The sequence below is a fragment of the Epinephelus fuscoguttatus genome, linkage group LG15 (genome assembly GCF_011397635.1).
Source record: "Epinephelus fuscoguttatus linkage group LG15, E.fuscoguttatus.final_Chr_v1".
NCBI lineage: Eukaryota > Metazoa > Chordata > Actinopteri > Perciformes > Serranidae > Epinephelus > Epinephelus fuscoguttatus.
Window position 1 is genome coordinate 17,015,763 of NC_064766.1, and position 24,511 is coordinate 17,040,273.

General features: G+C 40.5%; 2 protein-coding genes across 5 annotated transcripts in view; one reads left to right on the forward strand and one right to left on the reverse strand.

Annotated features, from left to right (window-relative positions):
• The window catches only part of prkci (protein kinase C, iota), a 41,981-nt gene extending 36,628 nt beyond the window's left edge, over positions 1–5,353 (reverse strand). Inside the window, exon 1 of the mRNA XM_049598098.1 lies at positions 4,988–5,353. Within this exon, the coding sequence (XP_049454055.1) occupies positions 4,988–5,070 (83 nt within the window). The 5' untranslated portion in view covers positions 5,071–5,353. The remainder of the gene's footprint in view (positions 1–4,987) is intronic.
• A 1,462-nt stretch (positions 5,354–6,815) lies between these two features.
• phc3 (polyhomeotic homolog 3 (Drosophila)) lies at positions 6,816–22,812 on the forward strand. 4 transcript variants are annotated; one of them, XM_049599262.1, is made up of 17 exons: positions 6,816–6,892; positions 7,022–7,064; positions 7,429–7,518; positions 8,970–9,181; positions 10,552–10,707; positions 10,794–10,874; positions 10,954–11,106; positions 11,296–11,385; positions 11,624–11,846; positions 13,105–13,769; positions 13,859–13,982; positions 15,677–15,951; positions 16,167–16,326; positions 16,437–16,554; positions 17,181–17,313; positions 19,362–19,641; positions 21,789–22,812. In XM_049599262.1, exons 4-17 carry the CDS (start codon positions 9,005–9,007, stop codon positions 21,941–21,943), a joined length of 2,790 nt encoding a protein of 929 aa, XP_049455219.1. In that variant the 5' UTR covers positions 6,816–6,892; positions 7,022–7,064; positions 7,429–7,518; positions 8,970–9,004; the 3' UTR covers positions 21,944–22,812. The 4 variants fall into 4 exon arrangements, with proteins under 4 accessions (XP_049455219.1, XP_049455222.1, XP_049455220.1 ...); XM_049599265.1 differs by having other exon boundaries at positions 16,443–16,554; XM_049599263.1 differs by having other exon boundaries at positions 15,680–15,951.
• Positions 22,813–24,511: the final 1,699 nt, after the last annotated feature.

Genomic DNA, 24,511 nt, shown 5'->3' on the forward strand with positions numbered 1-24,511 from the left:
TATGAAACTGGAGTATGAATTGGCACTGAGCAGCTGTATTTGGTAGAGAAAACAGAATTTGAAAAACTGTCAAACTAAACTGATATTGGACTTGATTTTGACACGTACAATAGCACAGTGTCAGATCAGGAATAGGGCAAAAAAAAAAAGATCAGATAGCTGTAAGAAATATATATTGGTACACCAAATAACTGAAAAGATAAGCTGATTAATTGATAAGTTGATCAAAACAAACAAATTGGCACTGTAAATCGTTTGCGTCCCTTTACAAGCAAAAATGACAAATATTTGCTTGTATAGGAGGATTTACTCGATATGTTACATTATGTTTGCTATTGGGCGGGAAAAAACAACCCATAACAACGTAACTCATGGCAAACAAAATAAACAGGAGATTAACTGATAATAAAAAGTAATCATTCGTTTAAGCTCTACTCTCCCTCACGCTACACGCTATTGTCCATCTACAATACAGTATCTGAATTACTATCAGTCTCTCGTCATGCGGTCAGTGCATTTGCAGCCTGCTCTATAGACCCTCAACCTGAATGAGAGCCTGTGACAGGCTGAGACTGCTACAGGCTGACACCAGTCTGCTGGTGCTGAAAGACAACAGACATGCTAATAGTAATGAATGGAGTCAAAAAGGACTCTGAAAAAAGATGAGCTGAGATGCTACCGACGACTACAACCATTTAGAAAGTCAGGTGTAATTTGGTATCTGGATGTTTTTCAGGTATAAAGGATGAACAAAAAATAACACTGCCAACTGATTTCCTTGATTACAACTTTAAAACTAATCAGTGAAGTGAGCTTCAGGGGTGTTTGGATGCCAGGGAGACCTGCAGACTCTCTGACCTTTATGTGACATGTTTACTTAGTCTGTGACTGTAAATTATTTTTACTGCTGATTAATTGAGAGAAAACGCCAATCCCAACTTTGCAGAGCCAAAGGTGATGTCTTCAAATGTCTTGTTTTGTGAAAACCAAAAGCTGAAAACCCAAAGTTTTCAGTTTACTATTATACATGACACAGAAATGTCACATATCCTGCTAATTAAGCAGCTGGGACTTGAGAATTTGCAGGATTTGTTTCTTTTTTTCAGCTCAAATGTTTACGTCACTTAATGTCCTTTACTGCCTCTGTTTTATGACTTGACTGTTTTCATGACTTGTATTTTTATTTTGCTTCTTGTAATACTGTTTTTGAAAAGTGCACTGTAAATTAAGATTATTACTAGGCATGTAACGATATATCGAATTTCGCAGTGTTGCGATCAAATAAATTCTCAATACTGTTGTGGGAATGCCACAGTAGTTATATAGCTGCGTTCTCCTACAGAGCTGGTAATATGCCTGTGCAACTACATTCCCCATAATCCTTTGCATGCAACTGCGCGTGCAGGTGAGAGCAGACTCGTGCAGGTCAGCCTCTCAGCCTCCGACTCTGACCTGTGCGTGACTGGAGGAAACAGCGAATAAAAGTAAGGAGATGGATTGTTCTTCTCTGTGGATTTTCTCTGCGACCGTTAGTCATAGCGAAAAGCCTCACATATCACGTGAAACAGCAGAATCATGGCTTTCCGACACGACCAAGCACTTGTCGGTAGTCCAATGTTTTCACAGCGAAAAAAAATGATAAAGTTACACTCAAATAATGTATAACGAAGCTTTCATACAGCTTTGCACACACATTACTTTTGGATGGATTACTCACGAATGCAGGGTCACACAGAAATGCCACGCATATCACATGAAAGCGCAGGAGCAGAGCTTTCCTCTCCTCATCTCCTGTTCTGAGAAAGTGTTAGGGTCTCCTTGATGTCAAGATTGTCAACCTGGCGTGAACAAACTGAGTGAATGTGTGTTTTTGAGTTTTTCTATGACCTCCAGGGAAATGGCTGGGCTTTATTTATTTTGGTTTTCTTTTACACACATCTCTACCTCTGTCTCTGTCTCTCTGTGTATCTGTGAGTGAGGGATTGTGTATTATTGAGTTTACATTATTTCTAATTTGTTAATTTTGTTGTTGTTGCAGGGTCTGATTGTTCTTAGTTCTGTATATTTGATGTATACTACTCTACTCTATCCTCATAATTTGATGTAATTCAGATGACTTTCTAGTAATAGTACTACACTACTTTTGTTCAGAGTAGGTTAAAAAATACTGATTGTTTCCATTTTCATATTCTGTCACTATAGTTTTAATTGACATGACTTTGTTATGGCACTTTAATGTCTGCCTGCCTAGCAGTAATAGGGGGGAAATGAAAGCACATGTTCAACTGTGTGTTTATTTGTTTATGATACACTTCCAAGTTAAAAATAACATGCTGTACAGTGTACATGCACTATTTTTGAATAAAATAGCTATTTTTAACAATAAATTTTCTCTTTTTTCCCCCTTGTATAAATATCGTGATAATATCGTATCGTGAGTTTCTGGTATCATTACATCCCTAATTATTACTATATTACTTATTCACCAATTGTAGATTTACACAGATCACTGTGTTTTTTGGGGGTGTGCATGTTTCATTTTATTGTTTTAGAAAGTTTACAATGATCCATGACTTCAAACAAATGTGAGCAAGGGATGTAAACTGGAGGGCGGTGGCCACTTCAATAATTCCTGCCCCCCCCACTTTCAGATATATATATATACACCTGGTTAAGTACTCCAAATAGCTTCTGAGGTAGTTAAAAGGTGTCTCCAGGACCACATTTTACCATGGTGACACACACACACACAAACTCACAAGGTGGAAGCAATGCCAGCCATTGCGACGTTGTCAGCGCTGGTAGAAACATTTAGGGAACAACACTGACATGAGGCTGATACCTGATTTGTCAGTACCAATATAACATATAGATTCTGTGCAACTCTTCAATCCTCCACTCCTAACTTCTGCAGGCAAACAATAACAACACTGATGACTTCCTGGCTTAATGCGTCCCGATAGTCAAACAACGAGACCATCTTAGTGCATTCCCTCTTTGGCAGCATAGCTGACATTCCTAAGCAGCAGCCTCATAAATACTTGAGATGCTTTGTTCTGTGCTATGACACCTAATGATAAGCACATATTACAGTGTTCCACAGGTGTGTCACAGAGCCAGTCAGAAATACAACAGAGGTGACTTGCACTTCACGTTTTTCAAGTCTTGGCTGGGCTCCAATCACTGGCTCCATCAAACAGAGCCAGCGGAGCAGGGAGTGTCATGAAAACAAATGGGTGACCAATGATTTTCCATCATCACATCGAAGTGCGAAACTAAAACAGCTGAAGTGCCTCTGCCAGGCTTGACAAAAACTCAAAGCACTGGCATCTCCATTCCACATAAGTGACAATATCAGGGATAAATAGTACACTGATAAAATGTGTGTTTATAATCTATTGTTTGTCTTTGTCCAAGTTTCTTTCACCTTCAAATAGTGTTTCCCACAGCAGCGGTGGAGTCAGGGCTTAATCTAGGCCAACGTTAGGCATCACAGAGATGACTGAGCAGAAACAGTTTATTCATTAGTCAATTGACAGGAAATTATCAGCAGCTATTTTGATTATTGATTAATCAATTAAGTTTTTAAATGAAACAAAAATGCCATGTTTTCCAGTTACAGCTTCTCAAATGAAATCATTTGCAGTTACCTGTTTCACAGTATTGTATGTCTGGGTTGTGGATAGTGGTTCAGACTATATAAAATCTTAAAAGACAAACGTAGAGCTTTCAGTCATTGTGGTGGGCATTTTCACTATTTATGTCACATTTCTTACACTAAGAAATGTATTACTTTATCAAAATAATAATCAACAGATAAATTCCTAATGAAAATAATCAGTTGTAGGCCTACTTAAAGCTCAGGTTGGGTTAAGGTAAGGGAAAACACAAATAAAAGGGGGAAACAGACAAGCTGTATGGAGAGACTGTAAGAGATATGTGGTATTATAAATTCTATATCAGTGTTTCTGAAATAATTTAGAATACCATCTGAAATAAAAAGTTCAGGTTGACCTCACATTGTCAGGCAGTCTAACATGATGAACATAGAGAATAAAACTTAATGTGGTTTTCCGTTTCACAACAGTTACCATGATGTCAATATAGATGCACATCTTGGACTATAATCCCTGGTCACAGCACATGTTCTGTATACTGTGAACTTTTGCACACTTGCTTAGCAATATTTTTCCCACACAAAACTATATAGCTCACTCATCCTAAAAAATATATATTATACAGATTTATTATAGTATTTGTAGTGTCTTTAGTATGCTTTATTGTGATGTTTCCGACCTTTATTATGTTCTTGACTTTTGCAATACCTGGCTTAATATTTTAAGGGCTATCAGAAGCAAACACAAAGGCAAATACAGTGTAAGGGAAACCCACTTTGCAATAAACATTACTCTGATTTTGATCCTGATCAGTAAAGAGTTGTTATGATTTCCTGTGGCCAATCTATAAATAAATGACAACACCTCAATCTTTTAAAATTGTCAAGACTGCCAATAAGAAATCAGTGTTAGCAGATGTATAACAACATGCCAGACTAGTTATAAATCTAATTAAAATGACGATAGTGAAGCCGGTACAACTTACCAGTGACAGATAACAGAACTAACAGCCAGTGATAGCAACTGTTAGCTAACTAGCTGTCATACTAGCTCCAAAGCTTTCAAACTGTGTCAGATTTAACTGACTGGATTTAAACCACTTGACAACTTCACCATCTCAATGACACGTTTCTTAAATCACACAGAGAGTGTGGCTCCACACGGACAACGTGTCTGGACAGTTTCACCTGTCTGTCTGTCTGCCTGGTCAAGTTTACCTAAACCTGGTACCCAACATTAGCAAGCCGTTAGCTGGGTTAGCTAACGTTAATGTTAGCCGACTGGTTAGCCACCTTTCCAAGTCTGAAACTGCTCCTCGTTGGGTTCCTGACAACGTCGCTGACATGTTGGGAGAAAGAGTGATGTCTTACCCTTTATAATACGCCTTTACCCGGACTTGGTGGGAATTCTCGCCGGGGTGGGACATGGTGCTGTCCCGCAACGTCGGCATCATAGGCTCAGCCGCGGTCAGTCCGAGTCGCCGATGCCTTCCTTCCTTCTTTAGCTCTCTAGTTGTGTACCACGCCCCAAATCCTTTGTTTATGAGGTCCGTCGATTCGCCGAGTGAAAAACGAGACAAGTGGTTATAAAAATACAGAGTTTGGCCTTCCTCGGAGAAACAAAAATAACATGTAAAGTAAAGAAAAACTTGCGAGGTCCGCCAAACAACTCCCTACTGCAAAGGCCTAACGACGGACCAGTCCATTGTCGGAATGCTTGGGGTGGCGCATACAGACACACAGACGCGTATACTGACGTCACACAAATATTACCAATAAACAATTAAAACTCACTGTGTCATACAGTTTTTAAGTTCGCAAAGTCTAATAAAACAATATCATATGATTAACATCCCGATAACAAAAGTTAAATAAATCCTTTGCCAGCATTCCGACCGTACCAACTGAAACAATGGATGTGGGTAAATGCCGCTTTCAGGTTCAATCATCTGAGCTCGGACATCGCAAAAGCCCTCAAGACATGTCGCGCATTGAAGTGCTTTGGTTCGGAAATAACAGCAAAATTGAGCAGTGACAAAAGCAAAAGCATTTTTTTGTATCTCCATTTATTTACTTATTTATTTTTAGAAATGGGCGGACTACTTTGTGCTGCAACGCTAGCAGAAGAGAAACAAAATGAATGCATGTGATTAATAAAAGAGAGACATATATTAATTATATTATATATTATATATTATAAAATATATGTCCTCTCTTTAATAAAAAAGAGGATATATGTATATATATATATATATATATATATATATATATATATATATCTATCTATATATAGATAGATAGATAGATAGATAGATATACATACATATATACATACATATGAGACCGTCTACACACCATAATAAGTTTACATAAACAACAAAAATTGCATCAGCACTTACTTCAAATATTAGCATTACTTTAATTAATTAAATGTTTTTATTTAATATAATACAACATTAGGCTACATTAACGAATAATAATTAAACCTATCTCTATTGCTAAAAGTTATTGTTGCAGTTCCCTTAGCCAGAACACATATTCTTTTAATCATTGCTGGTATGTTTTAATTATAGATTACAAATAAGATATTTATAGTCTATGGTTTAAGCATTTTTTTTCTGGTGATTCACGCAGGTTTATCTATCTAGCAGGTGACTTAAATATTTCCGACAGAGTCTGAATACAACGTGAGAAGAGCATCCTTCGCAACCAAGAGTTGTCCTCCCCATGGATGAAACTCCACACAGGTCGTGATGACCGGCCCAGCAGAAACTTGTCAACATAGCTGTCACAGTGTGTGTGCTGCATATATTAATGGATTTTGTTTGTTTGTTTTGTTCATTTTTTTTTAATTTTATTTCATTTTTAGTCCTTTTGAGACAGAGCGACAAGAACAGAGAGAGGCTGAGGAGAGACTGAGATGTGACTCTCTTTCTTTATTTCATAATGAGCCAATTATTCACTATATATTCATAATTTTGCTGCATTTATATGCATCTGTTTTTGCCAACAAACTCAGATAATCTATCCCGATGAGGCTTATTATTTTGGCACTGCTTTTAACTCCAACCACAGTGCATTCTCTCTGTCTGTCTCTCTGTTTCTCTCTGAGTCATTTGACTCACTTCTTTCTTTATGTATTTCAACATTTAACTGATTACTAGATTCTTGCAAACAGTTATTGCAAATAGGCCTATTATTCATGTCAGTGTAAAGTGAGTCATCTTTATTCTCCATATGACTATCATCATATGCAGATGCTCCAACTTCCCCTTGGTCTGTACTGATTTATTCAATACTGTAATTTTCTATGAGGCAATTTAGAAACATAAATGCATCTGTCTGGAGCAAAAGCCCCTTTAACAGTCAAATATAGTTTGAAATGTCTTCCTTTTTTAAATATAGATAAAATAACTAGTCCGGTGGGAACACAGGGAGGGACTATTATGTGAGTATTAAAAGGTTACTTCATGTCTGTGATATCAGCGGTTTGTGAAATAGTCCTCTGACGCATGTGTCAGCTTTGAAAATTTCCCCCAAAAAGCTGACATAGGTCAAATCCATCAACCCAGTCTTCCTCTTTATTGAGCAAATATCAATAAAGCTTTTCATGAAATATTATTATGACACAAATAATCTGAATAAAACCACACATCTCAGCCCGTCCAACATCCCCGGGACTGTACACGCAGCGCACGCAGCTGACTCCCCCGGCTGTGGAAGGTCCTCCCGCACTGCGAGCGGTGCTGTATCAAGCCGTTTTTTATTGCCTGTTATGTACCGTCTGATTTTTTTTTTAATCTCCATTTTAGACACTACTGACGCATCCGTAGCCTGCATGACTGGGACACAGCGCCGGGGTTTGGTCAGTTCCTGATGGCCTGATGGTCCATCAATACCAGGCAGGTAACGCCGACAAGAGGTGAATGATTGTGCATGCATACAGCGCCGTGTGAGCGACGACAGACAGACAGACAGACAGACAGACAGGGGATCACATCCTGGTTTGGTGACTGTATGATGCTATGGTTCCTAAATAATAGACAGTGGATTTAAGATAAGATAATGTGTGGTCGTTCAGTGTTTATCGAGGATATCCTGCCGGCGTTTAATTGGACTGAAGCTGCTCTGCAGCAAAAAGCAATCAATATTCAAGCTGCTGTAACAGAGTCAGTATTTATCCTCATGAAATAGGGCAAAGAATTTCACCATTTGAAGGCAGGCTCTCTTAGATTATTATATTATTCTCAGGAAAAAAAAATATTTGACTCATATTCAGCTGGCTTTATCTGCAGTTACAAGGGGGGGAAAGCCCATTGTGGCACCTTTGTCAGGTGTAAAATATTAAATTAAATATAGCCTATTCATGAGGTATTCATAATTCACTTCTTATAGATTACATGTGATACGTCCATTTCTATTTTTTTTCATGTTGTGATGTTACAGTGTGATGTTTGTTTCTAATTTGTGTATAAAGCTATTATTAGATTACTCACTTATGCTTTCAAATGAGCAAAGTCAAATATTTAAGATGCTCTAAAAAAACAAAGTTTAGTTTATTTAGGGTTTTTTTAATGCATTTTCCAAGAATAAAGGCTAACAAATAAAAACATAATAAGGTTAGCTAATTTATTTATATATTCACTGCACTGGATGGAACATTTTTTGCATTAATTATTTATGTGACTTTATTTTCCTTTTATTTAAATGCTTTTGGGGTGAATTTCCCTAAGGATTATTGAGAGTTCAGACCGAACATAACTGCCATACATTAGGTATTTCTCTATATATTATGAACAAATTAATGATTTGTCCCATTTCTGTTTTACTATAGCTTTGTAATAACCTAACTATAGACGGCCCCTTAACTAAAGAACATCGGAATGGGCCGATTTAATGCTGCAGTGAACTCTATCAAATTAATTCAGATTTTCAAAATAAGATCACAGAGATACATTTTAATTATGGCCGAATTAAATATGATAGGTTTAGTTTTGTCAAAGTTCCTATAAGAAAGTGTCCTCGAAATGTGATGGAGTATATGTTGTCTATGTATCTAAATAAACTAAAAAAACATATAGGCCAATATATATATTTAAAAAAAACCCTGCTCGATCTTGTATTAAAGTAACATGGTTTAATCTTTTGCAGTACGAACACTTGATGTTTTGTTTTGATTAAAAGCTGTTCAGTACTGATGTTTTCTCAGCCAAGCTTTGCTGCAGACTGACAGTCGATAAAACTGCCAAACACCCAAAGATCCGAGCAGCACACGTCCATCACTCTGATCCTGAAGTTGTGTCTGTTTTATTTAACTCTCTGCCTTTAATTAATGTCTGTTTCACCTCCACAGTTTTCCCATTACTGAATCTCTGTGTGACCTGGGAGATGGAGAGGCAGGGCCCGGGAGAGAAGCAGGCAGACACTAATAGGACTGTAGTCACCACCACCCCCACCACATCAGCTGCCATCACCATGGCAACAGTCAGCTCCGGCAGCACCACGTGCGGCCAGGCGCCCTCCACTTCCCTCAGCATCATCTCACCCGACAGACAGGCAGTCCAGGTAATAGACAGTGCCTGGGACCTCTGCATGCAGTAAATGTGACAGGAAGGTTTTCCAGGTAGTAGACAGCATCTGGGACGTCTGCAGGCATGTTTTACTTGACTGTCAGACGGTCCAGGTAATAGACTGTACCTGGGACTTCTGAAAGCATTGTTTATTTTGACAAACAGACAGTCCAGGTAATAGGCAGACGGTGGGACCTCTGCAAAAATGTTTTACTTGCCCATCAGGTGATCCAGGTAATAGACTGTACCTGGGACCTGTGCATGTATTGTGCAATATGATAGTCTGGTAGTCCAAGTAATAGACAGCATCTCAGACCTCTGCATGCATTGTTTGACTTGACTGGTTGGCGATCCAGGTAATAGATAGTACCAGGAACGTCTGCATGCATTATTTAACCTCACTGTCAGGTGGTCCAGACAAAAGACAGCACCTGACACTTGTGCAACCATTGTCTATTTTGACAAGCAGGTAGTCCAGGTAAAAGGCAGACACTGGTATCTCTGCAGGCATGTTTCACTTGATTGTCAGGTGGTCCAGGTAATAGACTGTACATGGGACCTCTGCATGCATTCTACAATATGAGAGGTGGGTAGTCAAGGTAGACAGCCACTGGGACCTCTGCAGGCATGCTTTATTTGACTGTCAGGTGGTCCAGGTATTAGACTGTGTGGGGCTTCGGGAAAGCATTGTTTATTTTGACAAGCAGACAGTCCAGGTAATAGTCAGACAGTGGGGCCTCTGCATGCATTGTGCAATATGAAAGACAGGTAGTCAGGCAATAGACAGCAACTTTGAGCTTTGCATGCATTCTTTGATTTTACTTGTATGCAATCCAGGTAATAGACAGTACCAGGGACCTCTGCATGCATTATTTTACCTCACTGTCAGGTGGTCCAGATAATAGTCAGAACCTGAGACTTCTGTAAGCATTGTTTACTTTGACAAGCAGGTAGTCCAGGTAGTAGACAGGCACTGGAACCTCTGCACGCGTTGTGCAATACGAGAGGTGAGTAGTCCAGGTAACAGACTGTACCTGCAACATCAGCCAGGAGCTAAATGTTATCTTCAAAAGTGACTTAATGATAAAATAGCTGATAGCACTACAGGTAAATCAAGTCACTGATTTTATATATCTCAAGTTCTTGGCCATCATAAGAAAAGTACCTTTTACAAAGCAATATTACAATCCTGTCATCAGATAATTCCATTTATTTTAAAAACGAAATCAAAATGCTTCAAAGTTTCCATTTCTCAGTGCCATAAAGCAAATGAAATACAGTTTAAAAGACAATTATCAATGTGCTGCCAATAGTCGACTGATATTCACTTGTAAACTGCTTGATGATGCTCATGTGATCCAACAGGTGCTCCAGCACGCCATCCACAGACCTCAGAGCATGGCGGCCCAGTACCTGCATCAGATGTACGCAGCCCAGCAGCAGCACCTCATGCTGCAGACAGCCGCCCTGCATCAGCACCAGCACACCCCCCACCTGCAGAGTCTGGCCACCATACAGCAGGTCAGATGGTGTCTGTTATGTGTTCATGCAAGCAGTCATTTTAATACAAGCTATAGGGTGTGTGATGCCTCTCCAATGCTTTTCAGGCATCAGTCTGTCAGAGGCAGTCACCTTCTTCATCCAGTGGCAGTTTGGCTCATCAGCCTGCTGGTGTTTCCCAAAACTCTGTAAGTGTCATTGTTACAGCTCTCATCAATCTGACTTGCTCTGGACACATACTAACCTCAGACACTTTCTTTTATCCAGATTACTTTACCAGCATCTCCAGTGACAGCCCAACTGATTGGCCGAACCCAAACATCCACTGGTGCCGCAACCACCATATCCCAGCAGGCCATGCTCCTGGGAAGCAGACCGGCCAACTGTAACCAAGCCCAGATGTACCTTCGCACTCAGATGGTACAAACATTTTCAAATATCTCGAGCTGTTGGTCATATTTACAGTTTACTTTTAAACTGCATGACTCGTTTGCCCTGTTTCTATTTTTAATGAATGTGTTTTCTTATGTTTTCTCACAACGTGCAAGTTGTTTATTTCTAACCACCGAGCCACCTGTCTCTCCCTGCTTTTTGCTTTTCTTCTGTTAGCTCATTCTAACCCCTGCAGCCACGGTGGCTGCAGTTCAGTCAGACCTCCCTGCTGTCACCTCCTGCTCCTCTTTACCTACCTCCTCTCAGGTACAAACTTTGCCAGGCACAAAATTAGAATAACGCATGCACGCCTCAAGTCTGCAGTATCACAGACTTCAGAATGTTACATACCTTGAGCATGAGCCACATCGCACAATTAAAAGTTATATGGTAAATATGGAAGTGAGAGGTTTGGGATTATGATGAATAAAGTTGGGCATGCAACCCCACCACCCATGGCGTTGATGAACAGTATAAACGTGACTTTCTGTCTGTGTATATTCAGGTGCAGAACCTCGCTCTGCGTGCCCACTTGCCTGGAGCTCTGGCCACAGCCCACAGTGTGATTCTAAAGCCATCCGCCCAGTCACAAGCCATGACTCCAGCCGCCTCTTTATCCAAGACGTCAATCAGCGGGCTGAAAACCAACCAGCTGACAGACACCTCAACAGAAACAGGACTGGCTGACGTCACCCGCCTGGCGTCAGGAGCCCAGATCATAACCCCAGGTGAGATAACCGTGACAGGTGCTGTTACTTTCAGGTCAACCTTGAACAAGACTAGGTTAAAACAACACATTTTCACTCTGACCTTGTCACATATCGACGTTTGGTCATGGACTTCCCACGTCCACATACAACGTGCAAGGTACCCTGGGTGCGTTGGTTGTTGACATTCTGGGACGCCGTGTCAAGTCCTGCCTGTTACATGCATTGACTTCTTCCAAAATACATTTCCGTTTTCACAGGAAATGTAAAGTTTACATACAGTCTCTTTCAAAATAAACACACTACTTCAGTATAACACCACAAGTTTACATTTTTTTTCCCTTTAACAACAAATGCACGTGGTTGGGTTTAGGAGAAAACAACAGAGTTTGTCTTTAGAATCATACGGGACACAAACACCAGTCTCTCAGATGAAAGTCCTTGTCCTGCCACGTTTCCCCCTTACGCCGGCCAGCACCATTAAACAACTGGCCACGTATCATGCAGACGTCAAAAGGCATCTGCATGATACATGATTCGTTGGTTTCTGACGCCACAAGTCACTGCCCAAGAGCCAGAGTTTGACAACTTCGGAGTGAGACCGGGCTCGTTAAGAACCTTGTATATGGCTGGGCTGTGTATAAAGTGCTAGGGGTCTTTTAATTTGAAACAGTAAGTGGCAGCATTCACTCAGTCGCAGACTTTGCCCCAGTGTCTTTGTCCAACCAAAAAAAAAGTAATGTATATACATCCTAAAATGAAGAACAATATTGTTCCAGCGTCTTTTTTCCATGTTCTTCTCATGATGACGGCGGCAACTTTTCTGGCAGTGTAACACCAATAATAATAATAATAGTAATATTACACAAAATTACTCATACATTTTGAGGCTTGTGTCTCATACAGACACGCTGTTCCTCAGGTAAATTGATGAGGTGATCCTTTATTTCTGTTGTTCAAAACCACCACTTCAACCGCAGCTAGTTAGTTAGCTTGTTAGCTTGCTAATTCCACCAGGCTATCATCAGAAAATGAGGAGTAAAGTAATACATGACCATCAGCATCTACGTCTCTGTCAGCCTGTCAGCGCCTGTTTATTTCTAAAGACCAATTGCCTATAGGGAAACACCAACACTTATGTCATCACTCACTCCGACCAGTGGTGTTACTTTACCACTCACTCATCCCTCAGTGAGGGACAGACTTTTGCGTTTATAGGGTGCGGTCCAGCCAAAACGAGATACACGTCTGTCTATGCTTACTCTAACTCTCTTTGCAGCCTACTCTCCAGTGCAGACCCACGCTCTGTCCAAGCAGCAGCTGTCCTGTCCACCGAGCCAGCGGGTGGCGCACCACCAGCTCATCCTCCAGCAGGCTACAGGTGGAGCTCCAAACCACAAGCAGCTGCAGCCCATCGCCCTCAGAGTAGCACCTCAAGAAACCAACTCCCAACCTCTCCCTCTTTCAGTGAAAAGACTGACCACTCCCAGCACCCAGTCACACACCAACAACGACCCCCAAGCTCCTTCTTCTTCTTCTTCTTCTTCTTCTTCTTCTTCTCCCTCTCCTTCAACCGTCACCAGTGTGTTTGCATCCTCAGCTCAGACCTCAATCCCAGCTGCCACCGTTCAGCCTCAGCCTCCTCCTCTGGTGGCCGCTCCGCAGCGTCGGACCTCATTCCCACAGGTACAGAACCAGCCTCCACCTCCACCTCCGCCTCTGGTTCTCCCCAGGCTGCCCCAGACCCCCCCGGCCTCCCTCCAGAGACTGTCCCTGCACTCGGTCCAGGCTCTGGCCGTCCAGTCGGGGCAGGTGCTTTTGACAGAGCAGGAGCTGCCTGTAGCGGAGGCTCTGGTCCAGATGCCCTACCAGAACCTCCCACCTCCACAGACGGTGGCTGTTAATCTGAAAGTGCATCGAGTGAGACACAATGAAACTCCAACGGTGAGTTGTTGTGTGCTGCGGTCACGTTTTGTAAGCTTTGCCTCCACAGTGTTATTTTAATGGAGGATGTGTTGTGGTTTGAATTTCAGTCGGGGCAAACGTGCAAAGTGAATGGACTGAGCTCAGAGGAGAGGAAAGATGAATGTTCTCCCAGTCCTCAGCGAGACAGGACCCTGGCCCCTCTCACTGGGCCTCCTAAGCAGAATGGTGCAGGTAAAATATGATAAAGAATAAAATAGAAAAGAATACAATTAAATCCCTTCTAACCCGACAAACTCCCCTCATTAGTCAGAGGGATGTCTATAAAGGAGGCACAGGAAAGCAGATCATATTGTGAAAAGCCTGTCTTGAATAAACCTAAAAATCACATCCCATGAAACTGGTTTGAAGCTTTTTTTGACCAGTGAAATTAGTCCTGAAATAGAAGTTTATTTTATAGACAATAAGATAATTAACCATTTTTTTTTTAGAAACTTAAAGGGGCAGTTCACCCCAAAATCAAAAATACATATTTTCCTCGTACCTGTAGTCGTATTTATCAGTCTAGATAGTTTTGGTGTGAGCTGGTGACGTGGATGTATAAAAAGACCTGGATATAGAATTGGAGGTGGCCCCCATTTGTTCCAATGAAAGTTGCTCAGTGGTGCATGAAGTCAAAAAAGCTGTATTTCCACAGTAAATTACCCTGATCTTCCGTATGATGTCATCCATAGAGCAAGCACACGAGCGACTTATGGTGGCCGAGTGTGGCCGAGCAGCTAACTTCTGCCAGCTGACTGGCTAATTTCTGGTTTAGCATTTCGCTAAATTGAATTGGGGATAAAATAATTAAATCAGCAGCTCTTTTACATATATCTTCTAGACTTTTGAAATGCTATCAAAATGAATGGATCAAATCCTGGTAGTGAAACAAGTCCTTTCAAGGAGGCTGTGACACTCAAAAGAAATTATCCACTGATTGACAGACGTCTCTTTACCAATGTAAGTCAATGAGAAAAAAAACCTTTGGGGCCCCCTGGCATCACATGATGGACTCAGATGGTGTAATTCTACTTTTGGCCACTATGTAAAATTGGCTTCAAAGCTCAGCGCTGTTCCTGGGCCATCTGCCTACTCTCCAGTATAATGGAACTAGATGGCACTCAGCTTGTGGTGCTGAAAGACTATGACCTGGTTACTCAAGATAATCCACAAACCTTGTTGTTAGCTGTTTCACAAAGGAACAGTTTTCTTTCTACTTAACTGCACCCACCAACTGTATCACAGAAAGAAGTCTGAATGTACACATGGACGAGAGGCTTATGCTCATGATAGCGCTAGCTCAGTGGTGCAATGTGAGCTAGCAGTAGATGCACACTTACTTAGGTACAGTGATACGGTTAACCGTGTAGTTTGGTAAAAAGAAAATAGCTCCTACATGAAACTGCTCACAACAGGGTCTGAGGATTATCTTGAGTAACCTGGTCATAAGTTCTGGAAAATCTTTTTGGCGCTTTGAGCACCACAAGCCGAGTCCCATCTAGTTCCATTATATTGGAGAAAAGGCAGACATCGTTACGGCTGATATCTCCAACACTCGGCAACTCACAGCAAAACAATGTAGACTGATGAATTGCACCATGGTTAAGAGGAAAAATATGTATTTTTCATTTTGGGGTAAACTGTCCCTTTAAATTCTCTATTAGTTGGATTATGTTGCCTCCATTTGGAAAATATACTATTTACATGCCTTTAAATTGTTTATCTGCTACTAAAAACTAACCTGACCAAAACCAGACTAATCTGGAGGGATACTACGAAACTGAATTTCCTGAAAATAAACTGGAATTACTGGAATAAACCTGATTTAAGTGGTATCCTTACTTTAGGAAACACCCCTCAATTCTGTTATCTTTCATATCTCTCAGCAGTGATGGGTTCATCCGCCATCATATCCAGTCGCTCAGTGATCAGGTCACCAGTGGTGGAGGAGCCCTCCCAGCTCACCAGCAACAGCAGCAACCCTTCTCCTCCATCTCCTCCTCTACCTCCTCCTGCCCTTCCAGCAGCAGTACGAGGCCCCAGCCAGCCTCCCCCCTCGCCAGCAAGCGCCCCAGGGAGCCCCGACAGGATACTCACAACCCATGTCCTTACGCACCTCATAGAGGGCTTCGTTATCCGAGAGGGCCTGGAGCCATTCCCGGTATGAACCCTGGAGATGAAAATAATGGACAGACTAATCGACAATGAAAATAATCGTTAGTTGCAGCCCTATTTCGTAATGGCCATTTTTCCAAGGTCAAGCTTTCTTTCTCTCAAATTTAGACGTGTAAAAATGACAGCCTGTTACTACACAGAGCTGATGTCTTTCCATGCCAGGATGTCAGATTGAACTCATCTGAATGCACCTTGATGCAGGTGGTGTCGTCCTCACTGTTAGCAGACCAGCAGGCTTCACTTCCTGAATCCCAGGAGATCCAAACCAACGGGGATGCAGTGGCAGAGGACAGTCCGCTGGATGCTGACCAGTCGGATTCAACAGACTCTGAGATGGAAGACGATGGCCCTGCAGCAGATGGTGAGGTGATGTGCGTGCATGCGTGCGTGTGTGTGTGTGTGTGTGTGTGTGTGTGTGTATACGTATATATATATATACTGTATGTGTGACTAACAGCTGGTGGTGTGAAGTTGCAGAGCTGGCGGAGAATGTGGCAGGTGTGCTGCAGTGCGAGTTCTGTGGGAGCCGAGGTTATGCTCACACATTCCTGCGCTCCAAACGCTTCTGCTCCATGACGTGTGTCCGAAGGTAAATAAAGCACTAACATATCGAGATGCACCGACACTTCGGTTAAAATCAGCCTGGTTGTCTGAAGTAATGCCAATCCAGGACTGAAAATGTTTCACTAAATCAGTATTCTAAGAAAGTTTATCATTATACTGAGATACTAAGTCATTAATTTAAGGCAGTTTCTCGTTGTAATGATGATCTTGTAATCATCACAGTGGCAGAGCTGGGCTTCCATACAAAAGAGCATCCTTCCTTGTATAAAAAAATCAGCCTCTACCACACAACACAAGTAATCTGAGAATGTCGTCTGTCTCAGTGCTGGTGAGACACATCATTTGACATCTGGAACCCATTGAGTTACATTTTGGGCCATGAGAAAAAGTCTGAAGTGTATAATCACTCCCAGGTTTCCTTTTGAGTCTCCGTCCAGGATTCAAAGAGTCCAGATGCAGACTCAGCTCAGTGCACAGTGGCAGAAGCCTGTCTAACTGTCTGCACTCACTGCACACAGGAAAACAAAATCTCAAAGTGCTCTCAGGCTTCAAGAATGATATCATGACCGCAGTGCCATTGCTAAGCAAATGATATGACCTGCAGCGAACTGTATGAATCGTAATTTAATATTTCCGAGTCTCTTTCTTTAGATTCAGTGTGAGCTGCACCAAGCGTATCACTGTGCTGAGAGCAGATCGCTGGGGTCACAGGCCGATGGGCAGGAGGGGACGACCCCCCAGCAGCAGAGTCAACGGAGCCTCCAGAGAACATTTTCTGAGACAGGTCAGTTAATATCACTGACCTGATGCGTGTAGCAAAATGCACAGGAGCTGCAGGGATCACTGGTCCTATGAGACACGCTGCTCTCTGGGGAACAGCTGCATCTGACAGCAGCAGAGTGGAGAAGGAGACTCCTGGTCTGTGAACACGGAAACACACGGTTTCAGAAAGATATGATGCATCTATAGACAATTATTAATGTACATAACATGGGCTCTCAGACCAGGCCTGGAGAGATTAAAATAAATACGCAGAAAAACACGAGGGAAAAACAAATAGGAGAAGAAAGCCTGGAAAAATAAACGTTTTTTTCCCCTGCTCTTTATATCCTAGAAATCACTGGTCTATAAACAACTTACTGAGAACTTCTGGCCTTATTGATTTGCTGCAGAGTCAACATCAATTAAAATTAATTTATATCTACAGAAGGAAATTAAGTACTTTACAATAAACAACTGGATGAAACAATAAAATATAGTAAGATAATGGAACAAGACAGGAAAAACAGGGAGGGAAAAAAGTAGAGAATAAGAGAAGTATAACACAGAATAAAACTATTAAACAGTAAAACAATAAAGACAAAAATTAAAGTACAAACAAATATGTACCATAAATGAAGCCATGTTTTAAATTAGGAAAATTTGTCATGTCTTTGTAAACATCCCGTGACCTCCTATTTGTATTTATATTTGTATATATTTTTCCTTGTGTACTGCTTTTCTTTTTTCCTTTTCTTTTCTTTTGTTATCAAATGTAAAAAATGTTCAGAAATAAAACTTAAAAAAAAAAGTACAAACAAAAGAAAGGAAAGAAGAAAGTTAAAATGATCGAAGTTAGAAAAAATAAAATAAAAGTAGGAAAAAGTTCTAATTTCTTCTTCTAGTTTGACAGTCATATTATCCTTAAAATTAAAAATAACATTTTGTAACCTACATGGAATCAATAATGTTATTTAAAATACATGAGTTTAATTCAAGTGCTATTTAGATGTAACTGAAAGGCTCATGTAGACTGAGGGTGGTAATGTCCAATATTCTGCCTGGTTTAATAATAATTGCTAATAAGTGTAACAGTGGAACATTTTTATGATTTAAAATGACAAGAATTTATTGTTTTTTCAAGTGTTCATATTTCCATTTGCAGGCATTTAGACCATAATTTGATGCTAAAACCCCCAAACTGTCCTAAAATTCAGACTTTTGTTTGGAAACTGCTTGACGCTCAGTGACCCATCAAAATGCATTCATTCCTTCAAATAAAAGCTTTGTTTTTGAACTTAATTTTTATTTATTTTTCATCAACAACAATACAGTGTGTACATTTCTTTTTTTCCCCCAGCTGTATATAATACACATGCACATTATATTCAGAAATTATCTAAACATGAAAAGAAAGCATAGACATCTACCAGTCTGACGTCTTAACCCGTTGGTTAGATAAAGCAAATCTTAAATAGAAAAACAAGGGTCCAGGTTCAAAATTTTGTTCTACAGACAATGACATATAATGTATATATATGATAGACCTACTAGATGATAAATTTCACTGTATTAATAAAGGCATGACAGGACTCCATCGTTTCGTAAATACAGATGTTTGTAATCTTAATGAGCGTGTGTATTGCTCCATCTGATAAATGTCCCAGACTTTCTGGATCCATGTACTGTATGTAGGAGGGTCTGGTTTCAGCTGTCTGATGGTTATACACTTTATGGCTGCTGTAAGTTATATTTGTAAGAGGTATTTCTTATCCCTCACATTCAGACTCTCAGGGATAACACCCAGCAGTGCTACTGTAGGGTCTTGTGTTGAAAAACCTCTCCAGAATATATGGGTGTGATCGGCAGTGCATATTCCACAGTTTCTCTATTATGAGCTGGGATGTGCTGAATTAAACCTTTATTTTGAAAAAACCTCATTAGACCATTACAGCAAACACACAAAGGAACCTTAATCTTACACATAAACATGGCTAAGGCTAATACCTGGTTGACCTTTCCTAGAAGTAGTCTGCACCAAAACACTGCAGCTAACTGTCTGACTTGTCGCAGGCTCGTCGGTCGTTTGGCTCGGAGGAGACCCGGCAAAGATCGCTGAGAGAGGACGAAGAGCAGGAGGAAGAAGAGGAAGATGAGCCTCCCGTTCCCATGACAACCAGGCTCCGGAAACAGGCCGAGAGGGAGCGGGAGAGGGAGAGAGACCAGGAGCGAGAGCAGGAGCAGAGGATGACAGAAACAATCAGTGTTTCTGACGGGGAAGGAGAAGAAGACGCGGGCTGTCCGTCTCAGTGGAATGTACAACAAGTCTTTTCTTTTATCAACTCCCTGCCAGGTACTGCTGACACTTCAGTTCCAGTTTAGTCACTGAAAATGGCAGATAAAGTTGTGCACTGTATCAGAGTATCAGAGAGAAATGCAAACTTCTTACACTCAGTGGAGAGGGCAGAGTCCAACATCTGTCTATCAGTGGTGGAATGGAACTAAGTACATTTATTCAAATACTGAACTTAAGTACAAACGTGAGGCTTATACTTTATTTAAGTCTTTACTTTTAATGCTTCGGTACAAAGTGCCTTACAATAAGGGCATGAAAACAGACATAACACATAACACAGGCAAGGCAATTCAATATAAAATACATTTAAAAATTGTTTCAAACAAGGAATAACTATAATCATAAATCACAAAAACATAAAAATGTATCATGAGATGAAATAAATCATAAAAAGCCATGGCATAAAGTCATAGGGTTGTAAAACCATAAATCATAAAATCAAGCAAGATACAATATTTGAGTTGCAGCAGTGTGAAGCGTGAAAATAAAGTTTCAGACCTGTATCAGGAAGTCAGAGCAAGTTAAAGGCTAAAGTGAACAGATATGTTTTTAGCTTTCTTTTAAAAATATTAAACGAGCTAGCCTCTCTGATATCTATAGGTAGTGTGATCCATAGCTCCATAGCTAACTGACAAAGGCTGCATCCCTGATCTTTTTCCGGCTGTTGCTGGGAACCTCCAATAAAGCAGCAGCAGATGATCGCAGTGTTCTTGAAAGCAAATATTTAACAAGGAGCAATGTAGCTCTGTCCCAGTCCATGTAGGGCTTTGTAAACAAGGAGGAGGAGCTTAAAATCAATTCTGCATGGAACAAGAAGTCAGTGCAGAGCAGCTAAGTCTGTCCTGATGTGCTCTCTCCTTTTGGTTATAAACTAAATTACCCAACAGTATACAAAAGTATAGCCAAAACGTATGTGAGGATTTGCAGCTTTTCTTTTTAATTATTCAAATTTATTTTTAATATTTGTGAAGTTTGGAGTACTGGTTTGACAGAAGAAAGCATTGTGATGTGTCCCTTTGCAGAGTTTTTACAAACAATTAATTAATTAAGAAAACAATCAGTAGATTAATCCAAAATGAAAATAATCATTAGCTGCTGTCCTGTGCAAAATAGTTCCAGCTCCATATCAACCAGCTACAACAGTAAAGTCCTGGTTCTATTTCAACGTCATCAGTAACAATAATCTGACAATATAATATTATAACAGTCCAGGGGGGCCATTGAATCATTTTACTTTGATGCTTTAAGTGCATTTAAAGATTGTACTTATGTGCTTTTACTTAAGATTCTAAATGCAGGGCATGTGACAGATTATTCTTCACACTGTAGTATCAAGGATCTGAATACTTCCTCCACCACTGATGTTAACTGGGGTAGCAAATATGCCTCCAACAATAATAGTAAAAAAAGTAGTCAGTTGTTCCTATCTCACTGTAAAATGTGACGACATGCGGTAAAAGTACCTCTGTGGCAAAGCAGGCAGAATCTGAGGAAGAAGTACAGCTCATTTTTCCAGCTGTGTCAGAATTCTACATATTAAAATGGTTATTTGCATTTATTTTGCACTGCACGTCTACTAGTCCCAGCAACCTGACAAGTGTCCTAGTCAGGTTGAATAGTAAGTGGAGCTGCACTTGTACAGCGCCGTTTTTTAGTCATCTGACCACTCAGAGCGCTTTTACACTACGAGTCACATGCAGCCATTCACACTCACATTCCAAACACATAGAACTCCCTTCTTAATTTTTCCAAACCGTAGTAGACTTATTCTGCCTTTGTCCTCTCAAATCTTCTCATAAACAAGATTTTAAAAAGTAAAGATTTTAAAAATCATGCAAGTAGGAGGCACACTTTTATTCTCTCTGTTCACTCACTGTTCATTTGCAAACACTCCAACGTTTCTGCCTTTTAAGGACACAAAGTGAATCACCTGCTGTGCATAAAGTTAATGTCACCAGATGTTCAAAACAGCAAAGTTAGCGTTTAGTAAACTGCCTCATAAAAGCTGCAGCAGGCCCCTGTTTTGAAGAACACATGCTGTATCTTACAAACAGTAACAGTACGTAATTCTGCACATATCTGTTTGTACAATGCTTAAAAATGAACAAACACTTTATTCAGTCTGTGTCCTCTCTTCTCTCCAGGTGGTCAGGACGTGGCCGAGGAGTTTCGCTCGCAGGAAATAGACGGACAGGCTCTGCTGCTTCTCACAGAGGAGCATCTGGTCAGCACCATGAACCTTAAACTGGGACCTGCACTCAAACTGTGCGCCCACATTAACGCTCTGAAAGATGCATAAACATTCCTACTCTCCATGGATGGATTTGTGTTTATCTGGACCAGGATGGAGATAAACAGGAGAGTTTTTAACGAGGAAGCATCTTAACGTTGTCTGACTTGCTGTTAGACGAACACAAAGACAGTTATGACAGTTTCTCCTGAGATCACTGCCAAGGATTTCACTCCTGAGTGAAGTCCACACATTGTAACAGCTGATTTTAACACAAAGATGAGCAGTTCTTTGAATCCTCTCTTCATTTAATTGTAGTGATTGTAGCAGTTTGACTTCAGTTATCCATTTGTTTCAAAATGGTCCAAAAAAATTAAGTTCTTTATATCATTTATAAACACAGAAAACAACTTTACATTAGGGACTGTTCGTTATTTATGAGAGGGGAGAGGGTGGCGCAAGTTGAGGGAATAATTGAAATAATTCTTTAAGCATTGGGGAGGGAGTAATGCTTTTTTTTTTGGACATCCTACTTAATGGTTATGTTTTTTTAATACCTTCAGAACCCTAAAACTTTTAAGTGGGTTTTAGAGGCGTTTCCTTAAAAATCTTACACCATCTATCAGCCAGGAACTGTGAAATATGGTTATTTATGGTGAAGAAAGGGTCATGCATTTTCCCCCAGTCACTCAGGGAGGCTGAAGGAACAATATGTGTAGCTCTGGGGAGGGTCATGATATATTAAAAAATGACTCTGACTTTACTCTGATAAATAAAGTACAGTCCCTTATTACACATTAAGTTAAAGGATGCTATACAATCTCAAAGTTTACAGAACAGATTTACTATCTTACAGAGGACATTTGATACACTTATCATCAGCAGACTAATGATTTATGGAACCAGACTGATGACAAGGTTATTTATGATTTATTTATTATTGCCATAATTAATATACAAATAAAACCATTTAAGTATTGTGCACTGTTTCATGGTTTTGTTTTTGTTTGGTTTTGGTGCCAAAAAGATGGTATTGCTTTTTGACAGCTCAGTGTGAAGCACAAACTAAAAGCATCTTTCTAAGCATCTCACATGAACCTTTGATGAGCCACCACCAGAGGGCACATTCACACACAGTTACTGAGAGCTATATTTTCTCTGCTGCTGCTGCTGTGAAAGAGTCCAGTACAAAAAGACCCAAGTAAAACTGACTGAGTTTGTAGTCTGGTAGAACTCAACCAGCTTCAGAGACATTCATGTTGCATTTCCTGTAGATAACAGCCTGTCACATTTACAGATGTGTCATATTATTTGGTCCATTTATAACTAAATAAATCAGTAAATTAGGAAAAAAAAATTGAAACAGTGATGCAAGTATTGAGATCCTTAAGTAAAAGTAGCAATACTAAAACTATAAAATAAACCAGTCTTAAAGTAAAATTACACTGAACAAAATTTTTGTTTGCTCCCATGTTTCACAGGTTTAAGTTAAAGATCCCAGGTGTAACATATCCACATGCTGGTTAAACAGCATCATTACTACACAGGTGTGCCTTGGGATGGTCACAATAAAAGGCCACTCTAAAATGTGCAGTTTGATCACAGCACAATGCCATAGATGTTACAAGTTTTTAGGGAGTGTGCTATTGGCATGCTGACTGCAGGAATGTCCACCAGAGCTGTTGCCCGTTAACTGAATGTTCATTTTACTACCATAATTCGCCTCCAGCGTTGTTTCCGTGAATTTGGCAGCACATCCGACCAGCCTCACAACCACAGACCATGTGTAATCCACAACCTGTGTCTTCACCTGCAAGATCCTCTGAGAGCAGCCACCCTAACAGCTGATGTAACAACTGGTTTGCACACCAGAAGAACCTCTGCACAAATTGCCACAAACTGTCTCAGGGAATCTTAAGTGCTATATCATAAGCAACTGGACTTGCTTGAGTGTCTTGAAGATGTTTCACCTCTCATACAAGAGGCTTGGATGATTATGACCTGTTGGTGATGAATCTTCACCAACATCTCTCAGGAAAACTCATCTGCACGCTTGTCATCCTCACCAAGGTCTTGACCTGACAGCAGTTCGTCATTGTATCCGACTTGTGCGGTTGTGAGGCTGGTTGGATGTGCTGCCAAAGTCACGGACACAATGCAAACAGCTTATGGTAGTGAAATGAACATTCAGTTCACAGGCAACAGCTCTGGTGGACATTCCTGCAGTCATGAAACAAGTGGCAGTTCCTTCTTAACTTACATTTGTGGCATTGTGTTGTGTTTTTTAAAGATATTTTTCTGGGCATTTTTCAGCTTTTAATCGACAGGACAGGTGAGCTTGGGGGGAGTGACATGCAGCAAAGTGCCACAGTCTGGACTTGAACCCTCGCCGCCACGGCAACAGCCCTGCACATGGGGCGCCTGCTCCACCACCAAGACACTGACGCCCCAGGAGGATTATTTTGATAAGGGAGAAGTGCTCATTAACACAGATTTAAACAAATCTGCCACCAAAATTTGACAGATTGTTGAGTGTTAAAAAAACTTTTAACTCTTAACTTAGCTCTTAACCTTAAACCTGTGAAAAATGGAAGCAAAAAAACTGTTGAGTTTAAATTTTTTTCAGTGTACATAAGT

Excerpts from the sequence above, each read along its gene's own strand:
- phc3 (XM_049599262.1), top strand. The coding sequence starts at position 9,005 with ATGGAGAGGCAGGGCCCGGGAGAGAAGCAGGCAGACACTAATAGGACT. Across the intron at positions 15,952-16,166 it reads AGGGCCTGGAGCCATTCCCG|GTGGTGTCGTCCTCACTGTT; the intron begins GTATGAACCCTG and ends ACCTTGATGCAG. Across the intron at positions 19,642-21,788 it reads TTTTATCAACTCCCTGCCAG|GTGGTCAGGACGTGGCCGAG; the intron begins GTACTGCTGACA and ends TCTTCTCTCCAG.